Below are 15708 nucleotides of genomic sequence, written 5' to 3'. Positions count from 1 at the left end.
ATCATCAATATCATTTGGAAGTGGCATTAAGGTAGCAGGGTTCAAAACAGAGCATCTCTTGAGGGTCACGTTCTCTGCAGCAAGAATAACTTGCTCATAGCGCGTGAGCCTGCTATTGGTCAGATGCTGTGTTTTGGTCCTGGTCATCAACAGTTCAACAGAATGTGGCACGCACACCTCTAACGGGTGCCCCATAACAATATTTTCACATCTCTCAATGCTGACACCCGTTGCAGCAACGGATTTGAGACATCCGGGCAACGCTGCGGCTACTGGGTCTAAAGTAGCCGAGAAATAAGCAACTGGTCTACGGGCATTCCCATGGATTTGGACCAACACAGACAACGCACAACCTTCTCTCTCACAACAGTAAAGAAAGAATTGTTTATTGTAATCAGGCATTCCCAATGCCGGAGCACGACACAGGTCCTCTCTCAGCTGTAAGAATGCCATCAAACAGTCTTTGTCCCATGGTACCGGATCACTCACCTCCTTGTGCGTCAGTTTTTGCAAAGGTTTTGCTTTCAGTGAAAAGTTCACGATCCACTGTCGGCAATAACCCACCATCCCTAGGAACATCCTGACCTCTCTCTGGGTCTGAGGCGCATTCATTTTCATGATCGCCTCTATCCTGTCTGGTGACACTTTTCGTTTGCCTTTCTCAATTCTGTGTCCCAAGTACTGCACTTCTGTCAGGCAGTACTGCAATTTTCCCGGGGATACCTTATGCCCATTGGCAGCTAGGTGATTTAACAAAGCAATGGAGTCTTCCCTGCAAGCTTCTTCTGTTTCTGACGCCACAAGGAGGTCGTCTATGTACTGGACCAGAACTGACTTCTGGGGCAGCACTAGACTTTCAAGATTTTTCTTCAGAAGCTGGTTAAAGATCGATGGACTCTCTGTATACCCCTGAGGGATACGACACCATGTTAGGACGCGATTTTCCAGCTTAAATGCGAAAAGAAAATGGCTATCTTCGTCCAAAGGGATCGAAAAGAAAGCCTGACAAAGATCTATCACAGTGAACCACTCAGCTTGGAATGGAATCTGAAACAGTATCACTGATGGATTCGGTACCACTGGACAACATGAAACGACTATGTTATTAATCTTTCGAAGGTCCTGCACTATCCGGAATTTCCCATTTGGTTTCTGCAGACCCATAATCGGGGAGTTACATGGACTACCCACGATTTCTTTCAGTATTCCCTGTTTAATCATGGACTCGATCACGGGTTTTATGCCTGCAATCGTTTCTGGAGTCAATTTATACTGGGGTGTTCTTGGGAACTCAGCATGCGGTTTCACTACAATTTTCACTGGGTCCACCCCTTTGACCAATCCAATCTCTTCCCCAGTGAAATCCCATACCTCTGATGCCACTGTCTCTCTCAAATCCCAGGGAAGCTCGTCTACTGTCAAAGTAGGGTACAGCTCCACACATATTCTTGAGTTTGCAACTTTGAAATCTGCATCATCATCATTAGTCAATACCTCCACTCCCTGGGGTGTACAATATATAGTACAATTCAATTTGCACAACAGGTCTCTTCCTAGCAGACACACAGGGCTTGAATCGCAAACCACAAATTGGTGCTCATCGCTGTACTTCCCTATTTTCACCTGTACCGGTTCTGTCAATTGGCTGGTTATTCTCCTGTTTGCGACCCCTACCACCTGTATGGTCTCTCCAGACATGGGCAGGTCTGGAACTGCAGCTGATCTGATCGTGGATCTAGTGGCTCCTGTGTCCACCAGAAATGTCGTAGGGCACCCTGCTACTTCTGCTTCCACATAAGGTCCCCTCTGATCTACCTCTAAGGCTGCCCCGAGGGTGCAGTCTTCTCTTTCCACTCTCTGTCCGGTTAATGGGTCCACATAATAGCATTCTTCACCTTCCACAAACAGGGGCATTTGTCTATAGGTCTTACCCATACTCCCTACTCGAGGAGGTTGCGGGAACTGGGCTCGGGGAGGAGCCCCCCCCCCTTTGAGCACCTTTCCTTGGTATGGCGTCGCCCCTCTCATAGGTGCGCTCTGGACCTCTTCCTCCTCTATCTCTTGCTCTCCGATCTCTACATTGTAAGGGCACTCGCGTTTCCAATGCCCCAACTCGTTGCACTGGTGGCACCTAGTCGTTTTCTTCAAGGTAGCTATGTCTACTCTGGGTCTAAAGGTAGTACTCTCCTCATTACCCTTGTTCTGACTGTACTGCTTCTTACCTCCTGTACCTGTCCCTTGCTGCTGTTGTTGCGGTCCCCCCTTTCCTGCTGCCTGCAATTGTACCACCATCAGCTTCTCTTTTAGTTTCTTAGCCTTGGAGTCTACCTCATCACAGCAGTACCTAGCATATCTCAGTATTTCATCTAGGGGTCTACTTTGCCAACAAATCGAGTGTTGCTGAATCATTAAACTAATATCCGGTCTCAGTCCCAGGACGAACTTGGACACGAATTGCCCTATGTCCTTTGGATCCATTACATCCAAGCCGCTATACTGTTTAAACGCCTTCAGCAATCTCTCGTAATATTCATGGACTGTCTCTTTGGGTTCCTGTCTCGTTCTGTCTATTCTGACCCAATCTATGTCTTGCATAGGCACTTTTTCTTTCAGCCAAGTCATCACTCTCTCGAATTTTGCCATCACGATCTCGGACGGCCCATTAGTCCTAGCATCTCTCTCTGGCTCCGTTGTGGGCCACTCAGCGCTAACCTTGCATGCTGTCCACAGATCTCCTGGTACTACAATGTCAAACAGCGTGTTCAGATCTATCCATAGGACTTTTGAGATCTTTACAAACCTCTCGACTTGCTTGTACCACTCCACGGGGCTCTCTCGTAACTTGGGGAAAGATGTGGTAAAAGCAGCTAAATCTCCCCTACTCCAAGGGACATGTACATAGCTCCCATTGGCAACTTCACGCAAAGGGTAAGCTTCTATTCCCTGCTGTCCTGGTGTTATACCAATCATGCTTCTCCTGCCGGTCCCTTTCTTGGACCACCTCTCTTCCCATTTATCTAGTGCCCTCCATGTCCTTATTCCAGTAATCAGTTCCCTTATGTGTGTTTTCAGCCCAATCGTTCTCCTCTCATCTAGATCTCGATCTGAGTAATGTAGCCTGTGGTTACCCTGTAATGCTTTGGTTCTTGACAAGTCCACCATATATTTGCCTGCTAGTTCGACTAACTTCTCATGGACTGCTCTCGCCTTTCGTGTGATGTCCTTTGCCATATACAGTATTTCATCCTGTTCATACATTTCCATTCTTTCTAAAGGCAGGGTACCATCTACCATGTCATCCAGGTCTGACCTTAGACTGGAGACATCAAGTCTCTTGGCTTTTATCTCAGCTCGCAATATGTCTTTTGAAGGAGGCTCACTGGTCTCCCTCCCATCCCAACTTCGAGCTCTGCGTTTGGGCTCGGGAGAGTTAATGGGTGGCCTCCCTCGCTCCCATCTCTCCAGGTCCCATGCTCGGCCATCTGATCTTGGAAGGTGATGGAACACGGGCCTGTTACCCCCACTCTCTCTCTGCCCACTCTCGTCTTCCTCTCTCCTCTCACCGCACATCTCTCTGTTATTTTCCCTCTGGTCGCTACACTCCCTTTGCCTCGTATCGCTCAGTATCCGATACGATCCTTCCTGGTTCCCCATATTCCCTGGGCTGCGCTCATTTCCGTCATCACAGGGACTATGGTGCAACCTCTCACAACTCCCATTCTTTTCTCTGGTGCCAGGTACACAGTGTGGACACTTAAAGCTGTTTCTGTACTCTTGCGCTCTCCTCTCCTCTTCACTGAGTATCGGGCACGCCACCCCTCCACTCCCGGGGCCCCCGTTCTCCAGGTCTGTTCTACCTCCACTCCGGGCCCAATGGGTGACTCCCCTACTCCCTCTACAGTCCCACTCCGGGCTACTCTCCCCAGCCCCGCAGTGAGTTCGTGCTCTGCTGTCCTGACTTTCTCTTTCTGCTTCCGCAGCATTGATGCACTTTTGAGCCTTCACTGCCTCATCCCACTGCTTCATGTACTCATTTAGCTCTTGAAAGGATCTTCGTCCAGATCCCCTCAGATCCATTGGCCATCTAGGGCCCCCAGGATCTCCTCCTGGGTCCCCTGCTGTGTGCATCGGGGTGCTCCACTCTCTGGGTATCGGCATCTGACTTGGGGAATTAGTGGTATCGTTCCTCCTTGCCTGCTCTGCTCTTTCTCTGTCTTTCCGTTTCCGTTCTTCCCCTTTTGCTCTCTCTTGGTCATATATCGATATTATAGGACCTATGGTAACAGGTACCTGTAGTGCATCTGGTAATGGGTAGGATGTGGCGCTTTCCGTTTCCGGCGCTCTTTGTACCACAAACCTACCGACTACCTGTTGCACCTGACTAGGCTGGAGCAACTCTTTCTTTGGCTCAGGATCCCACTCTGAACTGGGAAGCGGTCTATGCTCTCCTGCATTGCCCCCCTTTCCTCCTTCAGTATTCTCGACCTCTCCCCCTGCTCTATTATACGGGGGTGGCCTGTCTGTCAGTAATCTGTTTATCAGGCTGTCCTCTGTTTCGCTCTCATCATCCTCTTCTAGGGGGCTTTTATTTACTGGCGCCTCTAACACTGGGTACAGTTTATTTATTTCCAAATTATGTACTCTCCATCTTTTAGCATCCGCATCCCACCTGGCATCCTGTACTGCCCTTACCGAGCGTTTCACCCTTTCTTGTCGTCTGTTCATATTCCTTTCATGCGCTGCCCTAAGCCATGCTTCAAGGGCTTCAAACTGGGTTGGTCTAGGCAAGGGTCTCTTTGAGGTCATGACTGATTTCAATCGATGTAACACCTCTAATCTGAACGTCCCGTACTTCGGGAACGTCAGTTCCTCGTTTCCTTCAGTAATCTTACTCCACTCTGATATCCAAAGGATCGTATGCAACCCAACATTTACTGCCATATAACGAGCTGGCGTACCCTCCGGCGGGGCTTCTTCCCCTTCATACGATCCCCGCTTCTCTTTCTTAAACAGCGCTTTCAACCATTTAAAACACTTCATAATTATGCGCACAAAATCCAGCCTCGCTACTCTGTTTACTTCCTGATGACAATCCACCAATCCTGTCGCGGCTTTGCTAGCTTGGCCTATCACAGCGCGGTCTTTCTCCTGTTGGCCAATCACGTCGCGACCCTGTATGACGTGTTCGCTAGCTGGCCTATCACAGCGCGGTCTTCCTCCTGTCAGCCAATCACTGCGCGACACCACCTGACGTCTCTTTTCTCCGCTTCGCAGCAGCACCCCTCCTTTCTCAACTCGTCTCCCGGTTATGCATGCGTCCCATTCATACACTGAAAAATGACTACTTCCGACCAAGCGGTCACTTCTCTCGACTGTACGTCCACAGTCTATCTGTAATTGTCAACACAACTGACGAGATGTCTATCGTCTCTCTGATAGGTTACTTACACACACAGTAACTTCCGACCAGCGTCCGTTACTCACGCACTCACTCTTACGTTCCCCCTATCTCGGTCTCTCGGGTGATCAATGGTACCTCATGACCCCCTTCACACTAGTTGACAATTACTCTGGGTGTCCGATACACCCGAACCACTTAAGCTCTCCTTGAACTTAAGATTTCCACCGGTTGCGCGCGCTCACAACCTGTTCCACAGTCACTCTACAAACATTCAACTCCGCCAGACATTACAACATAGATACAATACAAAAACACCGCAATCTAACACGCATAACCCTTTATACTCACTCTCAACCGATACTGCTGCTTTTTCTGTCTCACGTCATCCGGATCTTCATCTGCGGGCTGTTCTTCCGATCATCGATTTCTAGGGGCCTTGGGGTAAGCTAACCTGGCCTAGGTCACCGTCCTCAAGAAGGCAACCATCCTCTGCTACCAACTGAAAGGGCGAGATTTTGATCGATAACTTATCTCTATTGATCCAAACCTCGATCTGGTCGACTGAACCTTTATTGCCTGTCTTGGAAGGAAACAGTACACCTATCTGCAAATTAGTTCACCCAAGAAAGGACTCTGCTCTCAAAGATCACGGACAACTTCTAGGTTTCAAAAGTTTATTGTAAAGATATAATGAGCTGCAAATACAAGCATCTCAGAATGAGATTCACGAGATACACAGGTCCAATTACATACATGTGCTCTCGAAAAGCCCTCAGACGAGCAACAGAAATCACTAACACAAGTTCTAAAAATAGCAAAGCTATCAGCATAGACGCATATCTCTCCTTCATTTAGGTTGGAGGAAAACAAACACAGGTTAGGCGTCCCTACCCTGTTCTAGATGGTATCCCTACTTAACCAAATCCCAACCTAACAAAGGTGTCAGCAATGAATGACCCCCAAGGGAAGTCACCCACTCTAAGTCTCTTGGTGAAAACCTAAAGTTCTCCAGTCATGACCCCTCACTGCCTACCCATCCGCTCTCTAAAGGGTCCTCAGGTCTCTGCTCTAACTCCACCCAGGGGTGCTGTCCCTAATACAAAACAGTCAACAACATTTGAGACGCCCCTTGCGAAACGCCTCTCACGTGGTGCAACTTCAGGCTTTTTCCATGATGCTTTGTATTGGGCCTCAGACGTTAGAGTTGACCTTGCTTCTCAGTCTCTTCTCCGGCCCGCTGATACCCCTTAAACATTCCAGAACCCTCCTCCATGTCTGGGCCGTCTACTGAACAGGCCTCTATTCATTCACTTATAATTGGATCCCCCCTTTCCTGTTGCAGACAGATATCTGCCGCCAAGAACCCAACTCTCATAGACTTCTAAAAAGGCTTGCAACATTTCTCAGCCCAGACATGTACGTGTAAATCAATGCTAAAACATTTCAGGCCTACAATATTTCACATTATGATTATAGCATTCTATTTCTTCATTTAATTAAAGCATGCTAAAACTCTTATTCTATTATTTGGAAAACATTACTCTAAATCATGGCCCATTAATGCAATGACCAAAAACGTTAAACAATCTGTGTCGTGAAAAGAAACACCTTCCCTTTTAGCTCCAGCTCTGGCCCTGAGGCCTACCACGTTCTGCGTTTTACCACAGACCATCTTATATGTTAACAGCTACACGACATAGATTCAAAATAATCACGTCTAATAAAATCATATAATGTCACACATTTCTGTATTAATTCCACTTCTACTTAAATCTCTATATTAGCTATACATTTAGAATATAATTTCAAATACTATTAGCACTCATGGCATTTCTCTTCATGAATTATGCTCTCTATAGGTAAATGTGATGTACTCATATATTTATATCAGTTTGCGCTCTCTCACCTGCAAAGATCATAACATGATTTGAAAGGGTTCACTGGGCGAAGAGCCTAAAATGATTAGTTACCCAGTAACTTCTTATTTTGGGCTTGTAATTCTGCTAATCTTTCAGATTCGTCCGCATGAGTTAAGCAAATCTGAGTGCGTTCTCATGATCCTTAAAACGTCTAACCCACGTGTTTAAATACACATTTCTAAAACCATAAAAATTGTGGCATTTTTTTATTTGTTTGTAATTTCTCACAGGGCAAAATAGAATCCTAAAAGTAAATGTTTTTATGTGAATTGGATTTATACTCGTATGCTGGGAAACCAAACATGCTTCAATTTATGGTCAAGAAACCCTAAAGGATTATCATTTTTATCAATGCGATGATTTTATTTCAAAGATTATACATACTTATTTGAAAATAACATTACATAGTGATGTATAAAACGTGTTGCCTCAGAAATCCACAAATAATGTGACAGAGAAAGATTTGCCCTTTCATGAATATTTCTTCTCGGCATGGAATATCCCTGACATTATTTTTTCTTTTCTTATTAAAGACTCTTTGTACGAAGACGACAATGCAGGCAATCCGGGCAACAGACACCAATGCATTGGATAAATTAATATTCCACGAATCAGAGAACGATCGAAAGGTAAATCAAACAATGTAATAGGTGATTTAGAAAAGGCAACACAAGTAATTAATAGCTAGATAGAAAAAAGTGAAAACTGTCTTTTTCCGATGTTATCACTAGAAACAAAATTTCCATATTTTGACGGTATAATTGTCTTAATTTGACTGCAAATCAGAATATGTTGGAGTCAATGTGTTATTTTGTTAGTTAGATGGCTGAGATTCCAGTCACTTAAGATGCATATTCAATTATTAATTTCACTGCTATTGGTAAGGTTATAGGTTTAGAAAAGCTGAATGGCCATTAAGTAATCACAGTTTTAAGCAAAATTAAACAGGACACATCCATTGTTCAGGCACTTATAACTACGTATACACATGTTTCAAATAAATTGCCTCTGATGGAGTCACAATATTCCAGAAAAAGAGAACTTTATATCATTGTCAAACGTGCCTTCAAGTGCAATATTATGCTGCCTGGAGCCCATCAATCTATATTCCCCTTTTTCCTTTCACATTAGCATATAGTGGCATATATTGCACCCCATAACCTTATGCACGTAGTTTCTTGAGCATTTCAGTTTTTGTGGCTACTGACAGGATCCTACTCACCCGGCTTTTAGTTTAGGAAAGTGAGTTCCTTTTGTTGCCCTACCAGAACCTGCATCTTTGACTTAGGAACTACCACCAGATCTGGTCTTGCATCCTATTCCTTACAATGATGTGATGTTCCCTTTAGATCCATTAAAAGTAGGTGAAGAGAAGGGGCCAACACTACAAGAGAGAAAAGACTTAAACTTCGAAATTAGTGAGGATGCTTATAGGTGAGATGAAATTGCTACTGTGTATAGCAATAGGATAAACAAAATAGAGGGTTTAGCAGGCCATTTTATTTGCACCACGTGGCATATAACTTTTATGCACTTTAGTGCCACTGAGTGGACTTGCTATTCTTACTCTACAGGCTAAACATGTGTTAGGCAAGGCATTAGCCAGACTTTAGAAATGGCTTTGATTTCTCTTTTTGTCTGCTGTCAAGTTGAGTTATGGGGAATGCACACAACAATCCAAAATTAAGGTGTTGGAGCAAAGTGACTGTCAGGTTTTCTAGGAAGTTGCAGAGATGCTGGAATTTTTGTAAAAAATTGGTAAAATTACAGAGACTAGAGAAACAAGGGTAATTCAGATAATAGAAATGGATAGTTTGTGTGGTTAGGGTTGTAATTTGCAAAGATATTTTAATGATGTTTAAAAGATATGTGAAATAATAAAATCACAATTAAAGGTGGTGGAGCACAGGGAAAAATACCTTAGTGAACTTTTTGTGCACTATCCAAAGGGTGTGGGGTCTCAAGAGACATTTAAGATACTAACAGGCATTTACAATTGGTGCATTGATTGTAGATTATCTTAAAGAGGCCATCTAGAGAATGATGTTAGAGTGCGTGTCAAACCCCACGCAAGCGTCAATCAATAAAGCAATGTTCTATAATGCGTATTGTTAGTGATTGTTAGTGAGTCATGATTGGATAAAGAGAAATTAGTTCCCAACATTAAATAGACCTTTTAATAGGGACTCAGTTTCACGTTCAAAAACAGCTTCCAACCAAAATGCTCAGCCAATGTCTTTCCAGAGTGTTAGGGAGGGACTCGGATACAAGCACACCTGTATGCAATAACTGGTGCACTGGGCCAAAAAGTGGGTGAGGCGTGTTCTGACCAGAGGTGGCAGGTTTGTGTGTAAGAGGAGGGTGAAAAGCAAAAAAGAAGAACAACCAGTAGCACGTTAAATATTGGGGGCAGATATCTTCTATTACAGCTTAAACAAGCATTGTCATAGCCAATAGGTCTCGCCTTTGGGAACTTATAAATGTTTAGCCATGCAGCACATTATCACCCACCGGGCAGATTTCTGTAATGGACCTAGTACTTATGTAAAGAGCTTTGATACCTTCATTCGCGCTACATAATGCAAAAAATAAAAATGAATGAATGGGACATTATAAGTGTTTAGCCATGCAACAGTTCATGTTGCACCAAGGATATTGTGCTGCATAATTAAATACTTATAAGGTCCCAAAGGCGAGACGTATTGGCTATGCCAATGCTTGTTATCTTCTTGTAAACCATGCTTTGCCGGGCACCGAATCAGGTAGACACTGGCATGGTTCATGTCCCCAGCTTCAAGGCCAGTCCTAAGTCACAGCCATACTAGTTAGCAGCCAGCAAGGGAGCACCGGCCTCCCTGTCGAAGCAGCAAAAGCTCTTGTGAGGGAGAGTAGTGAGGGGCAGAGGAGCAAACATTCACTTCGGTTACTATGGGCATAGCTATGATTAGTGCAGCAGGTGCAGTGAATCCGGGACGCAGGGCTGAGTGCTCCCCTGCCCCTAATGCCAACCTCATATCTGCAAAAAGGGGTGAAACAAGGCTGTTGCAGGCCTTCACATAAGTAACAAAAACTGTCTCATAACCCTAGTTGGGTATTAGATTGCAGCCCTTAGTGGGGTGCAGTGGCACCAGGGCCCAGGGGTCTGAGGGGCTCGCTGCACCCCACTATTGATCTCTACTCCGCACTGGCAAATAACCACAGACCTGGCTGCCTTTTATAGTCCAACCAGGCAGGAGAGAGCCCCCAGTCTCACTATACTTTCAGTAGGGCGCGGGTGGCCCTACTCCTCCAACCTACGGCACTGAAGGGATGGAAAACCCATGCACTGACCCCTTAAGATCCACATAGTCAGTCCCCTCAGCCATTGGCTGTCCACAACAGGATGAGGCAGATTTAAACACATTTCCACACCAATTCACATTGTATCCAACTCTTCCCTGACTGGAGTACACTTGCAGTTACTGTCAAAAGTAACATTATTATTAAAGCGTGAGCTTGGAACACCAAGTTAACAGTACCATGGGGCTGCAGCGCCTAAATACCGTTGGGTGCTAGTGAGCTATAAAACAATATAAAATAAAATAAAATAATGGAACAGCTTTTAGTAACTGCCCTTTTCGGAAGCTTCCAGGTTGGAGTGTGGATTTCGGCATTCAGGGTATTCTATGAAGATATGGCCTAGATTTAAAGGTCAATGAAGCAAATAAATGTGAAATATAATTTTAGTGAAAAAAAATCAGTCACAGATCTCTCTTCTGAGAGTGCCTGCCTCGGGTGCATCACAGAGGCCCTTTCTCGAAAAGTTATGGTGTTTAAAAGAGTTGTTTACATTCCGCCTTTGGAATGTTTACTCTCAGAATTTGAAGTCGGACACTCGAAGGACTTGGCAATGCTTTTTTAAAGAAAAAAACCCTGGAAACAAGTGAATGCCTTTTCTGCCCAAGACAGTACAGTAGAAGTGTCCTGCGAGTGGTGCGCGCGGCCATGTGGAGGCAAAAGGGAAGAGGTTGTGAGAGAGAGAGGGAGCAGGAGGTGAGCCCACAAGTGGTGTGCGTGCACTCGCTTGGGAGAGCAGTCTTCACTTTTTAATCACTGCACTCGTGCTTGTGGCACGCGGCTGCTCGCTCCCGTAAGGTGAGGTGAGGTAAGCACGAGAGCTGTCCTTTAAAAGTTAAGACCGATGGCTAAAGGCCCTCCTAAAGCAGCGTATGCGCGCTGCCTAGGTGAGACCTAAAAAGGAGTTACTCAACTTACAGTAGGAAGCTAGTGTGCCCCTAATGCAGATGACCCTTTCCCTCTAACAGAGTTAATTGTAGAGTTAATACTTTTCTCATTTCCAGTGGTTCTGTGTGGAGATTTTAATGTAGCTCCAAGAGTCTAATTGAAAATCATCTTTCCGAGGTGCTAACAAGTGGAGTAAAAATGTTGGAGACTATTTTAATGATGCTAGATAACTACAGATTGAAAGATGTCTGGAGCAAAATGCATCCAGAAGAATTGGGCTTCACTTATTTCAGTGGGAAATTTAAAAGTCAAGCTTGGATTGCTTCACTTCTTATTTATTCATCTGTGAAATGTAAAGAAATCTGCAGGCTTGAACAGTGTAACAGCGCCCACAATTGTAAAAGGTTGTGGAGAGAAGATATGTCATTGTTAGGTCTTTAAAGAGAGTGTTCGATGTTGGTCCGAAATATCATTGCTCTGATAGCTAGGCAGTCATATGGGAATATTTTAAAACTTATTTTTCAGGTATTCTGATCACAGAGAACACTGCATGAAATATCAGGTAAGAGAACTTTTGGTACAGAAGGAACATAAGCCAGTAGAGGCTCAGAGAATTCTAACCAGAGTTGTTTCAATGCAATATATCACCAGACTGAATAGTTTGAGATAGAAAATTATGGGAACAGATTACAGCCAGGAATAATAAGACATTATATAAGAGAAGACTGAAGGCCAGAAATAAAGTAGGAACATGTCTTGTGGGTAGAGCTAAACCAACAACTATTGCAAACACTATAAAGAGAATAAAGGATACCCATTCTGGTACAATGAGAGAAAAGCCAACTAATATTGCTGGAATATTTGAAGCAATTTATCAAGAAATATAGCAGGAGGATTTCATTCCACCCTTTGAAAACTTGACCAACTTTCTTGAGCCAGCAGGTTTAGAAAGAACTATTAACAGAAGTTTAAATGAAGCTAATACCTACCTGATCAGAAGAAAAGAATATTAATGTAATCATATCCATCCCATCAGCAAAAGCACTAGTTGAATATTGGTTTACTACAGAAATATCGAAAACCTACCAGGAAGATTGGATCTTACATTTAAATATGCTGTTCAACAGTGTCATTGCAGGTGTATCTTCAACCCCATCATGTGGGTTATACAGTCCTGTTGCATTGCTGAAGTCTGATAATGAAAGCCTATTGAAAAGCTTTGTGGTTGAAGTGGCTGGTAAGATCTTATAGCCAATTACACCTAATGATAGTAGATTAATCCTAGGATGGTTACTACAGCCATTGCCCATTACTTATGGGAAGCAATAAATTATGCTGGTTTCTTGATGCTGTGAAAGCATTTGGTTTCCTGAACTGGGCAGATCTAAAAAGGTAATGGGTAGACAAGAATTATCAGGCAGTGCACTAGGTTACTATGAGCCCTGAGGGGAACTCAAGCAGGTCTAGGAATTGAAGGGCAATGAGTGGCTGAAATGCTGATTGAGCCAGGAACCTAACATTGATAATCCCTATCTCTGTCTTTATTTGCTCTGTTCATAGAGCCTCTTTTAAGATTAATTTCAAATTAGCAACAGATTAGGGCAAGTCCTAATATCCTTGGAGCCAAGAAGATATTATTGTATGCTGACAAAGCAGAATTATTTTTGGATCCGGATTGCCAGTATATTCTTAGAGTATTAAACATAATTGATGAATGTTCTAAAATCTTTACTTATAGGAAAACTATTTGTAAAACAGAAGGGATTCTGGTAACTGTTTCCACCTCGGAGCTAAGCGCTGAGATCAGTGGGAATTGTCCTATACCTTGGAATCCAATGCAAGGGTCAGGTGTCAACTAACATTATCTTAACAATGCCCCTTTATTAAGCAAAAATTAAATAAAGATTTTCGTAATTGAAGATATGTGGCTTTGTTAATTGTGATTTATATAACTGTAATCAAAATAATAAAACTACTGCATTGCTTTGTTTTATTTCAGTCTCCCCCTGAATCTTTGAATGCTACTTTATCAAATTGAACTACTTAATAGGCACTGTTATTTGAGCAGATAAAAAGCCACGGGTTGCCTGGAGGAAATGATGTCCTCATCTGATAAATATTTTCTAAAAACATTTTTTGCCTTGGAAAATGTACGAATGCCGACAAACATAGATGTTCCTTGGCAATCACGAACTACTCTTCGTCCCCTTTCCACACTGGAAAGGTTCAGATTTTAACATCAGCCAAGGAGTGGTGCAAATCTATTTCGAGGGTGAAGGTGTGGCAGAAGGGCTTTCTATCTGGGAAAAAATATTTTTCCTGCCTAGACAACAAATGTGTGTTTGCACAGGGGATCCTATTTCCATGATGGAGAACTGCATAAGGTGGGTACTTCACATGAGCTTCCCATTAGCACACCTGGAAGCCTCCGCCTTGCTCAGCTTTTCAGGTGTACTCCTGAGAACTTTTGTGATATCCAGAAAGTAGGAAAAGTACAAAGAGGCAGAGATTTCCACCTGTACTCTACCTACTTTAGTTACTTAGCGGTCCAATGCGTATTTGCTTGATTGTAATTGAAATTACATTCAGTGCCTCCATCCTGACAGTGATACCACTAGTCTGGCCTCTTTTAAAATGATCAGAATATTTACCCATTCGATTGTTTTCCAGGAACTGCAGTGAACAAGGTGGTCTCTGCCCCCATATATTTTCCTATGGTTTTTCAAGCATTCTCCTGCTCAGTTTCTAAAAGTCCATTCTCATAAGGCTGGACGGAAGGACTGGTGTATGGAAGAATCTCTGAGGACAGATGTGACGTTGAGACGAGTAAGTGAGCGAGGGAAGGCAAGAGCGGTATTTGGATTGCGGAGCTGCAGTCTGCAGCCATCGTACTACACTGAGGCTGGTACGACCACGAAAAGCCGCACCACCCCCTCCTCCCCCAGGGCTCCTGGCAAGTAAGCACAAGTGCCTCAGCCGTAGTTGGCTATAGGTGGCATGAGTCCTGAGACAACCGCGAAAGAGGCCCGGTTAGCTCCCGGTGCAGCTTCGGGGTGTACCAGTGAGCCTCGCTGGAGCCCTTGCCTTAAGTCCTTGCTCAGTGGTGCTTAAAAAATGACACCGTGGCCACTGGCACTGTAACTCTACCGGCGTAGTCACATACCGGCCCTTGGAATTCCCGCATGCCTGAACAATATTGCAGTGATGGCAAGGTGAGTCACATCCCGCCAATGCTTCTGTAAATTGCTATGATTCTCTGCTCGCCTAGCAGGCAATCGTGAAGAAGCTTCTCTTCAGTCAGTGTTAATCTGTCTTGCATTCATATAGGCCGCACAAGTTGGGTCCTTTCATGGGGTGCCCGAGGAGAAAGTGGGAGATTTTAAGATTATCCAGGACCTAGTCTGGAGCCCAGTAAATCCCAATTTAATCATAAGGCTGTGTCCTGTGAGTTACTCAAATGGTTAGCCAGAGCCAAATAATAATTGACAAGCACATTATAATGAAGTCGTAGATAGTCTATAGCCTGTTTGTAGATATTTCAACAGCCTTTTATAGTGTCGATAGACCTACTCTATGGAGGAAATTGGTGAAAATGGGGATCCTGTGTGCTCTATTAAGATTAATTGTAGGTTTGCATAAAGCAACGTGGTGCAGAGTCCAGATGGGGGATCAAAGGTTTAACCCATAAGATCCCCACTTCGAACGGCCTGAAGCAGGGCTGCTTATTAGTCCCTCTGTTGTTCTCCTTATTTATGTTACCTACCGGAGTGCTGCCTAAGATTAAATAATTTCCCCCCTAAATAAGCATCACATGGCATACACACCTTAAGGTATGCCAAGGATGTAGTCATATTTGACTTAACATCGATCGGCTTACTACGTAACTTAGATGCCCTCTTCAAATGCACTGAAGAAAATGTTCTGAAATAAAATATTACTAAAACAAAAGTTGTACCATTCAGGGGAAGGAAACATTATGTTCGAGGCATATGAGCTGCAGATTACACACTGTGCATAGATGGCCACCTAGTGTTGGGCCCGGATGTTTGCCGTTTGTTTTGTTGTAGAAAAGTCTTTGGAAGTCACAGGATAGGTGACTCCTCCTTTGGATGATACTGCGCATGGGCATCGGCTCCATCCCCAGATTGTTTTTTTCTGCCACCG

The 15708-nt window shown here is 44.0% G+C and overlaps 1 protein-coding gene across 2 annotated transcripts in view; it reads left to right on the top strand.

Annotated features, from left to right (window-relative positions):
- The window catches only part of INPP5A (inositol polyphosphate-5-phosphatase A), a 1643294-nt gene that overhangs the window by 1316578 nt on the left and 311008 nt on the right, over positions 1-15708 (top strand). For both annotated transcript variants that reach the window (XM_078643463.1, XM_078643462.1), the window contains exon 10: positions 7854-7949. In XM_078643463.1, coding sequence (XP_078499589.1) covers positions 7854-7949 — 96 coding nt within the window. The remainder of the gene's footprint in view (positions 1-7853; positions 7950-15708) is intronic.

This window comes from Lissotriton helveticus, chromosome 5_1, assembly GCF_964261635.1.
Source record: "Lissotriton helveticus chromosome 5_1, aLisHel1.1, whole genome shotgun sequence".
NCBI lineage: Eukaryota > Metazoa > Chordata > Amphibia > Caudata > Salamandridae > Lissotriton > Lissotriton helveticus.
The sequence above is the reverse complement of the archived record's forward strand: the minus strand, read 5'-3'. Positions and strand labels throughout refer to the sequence as shown.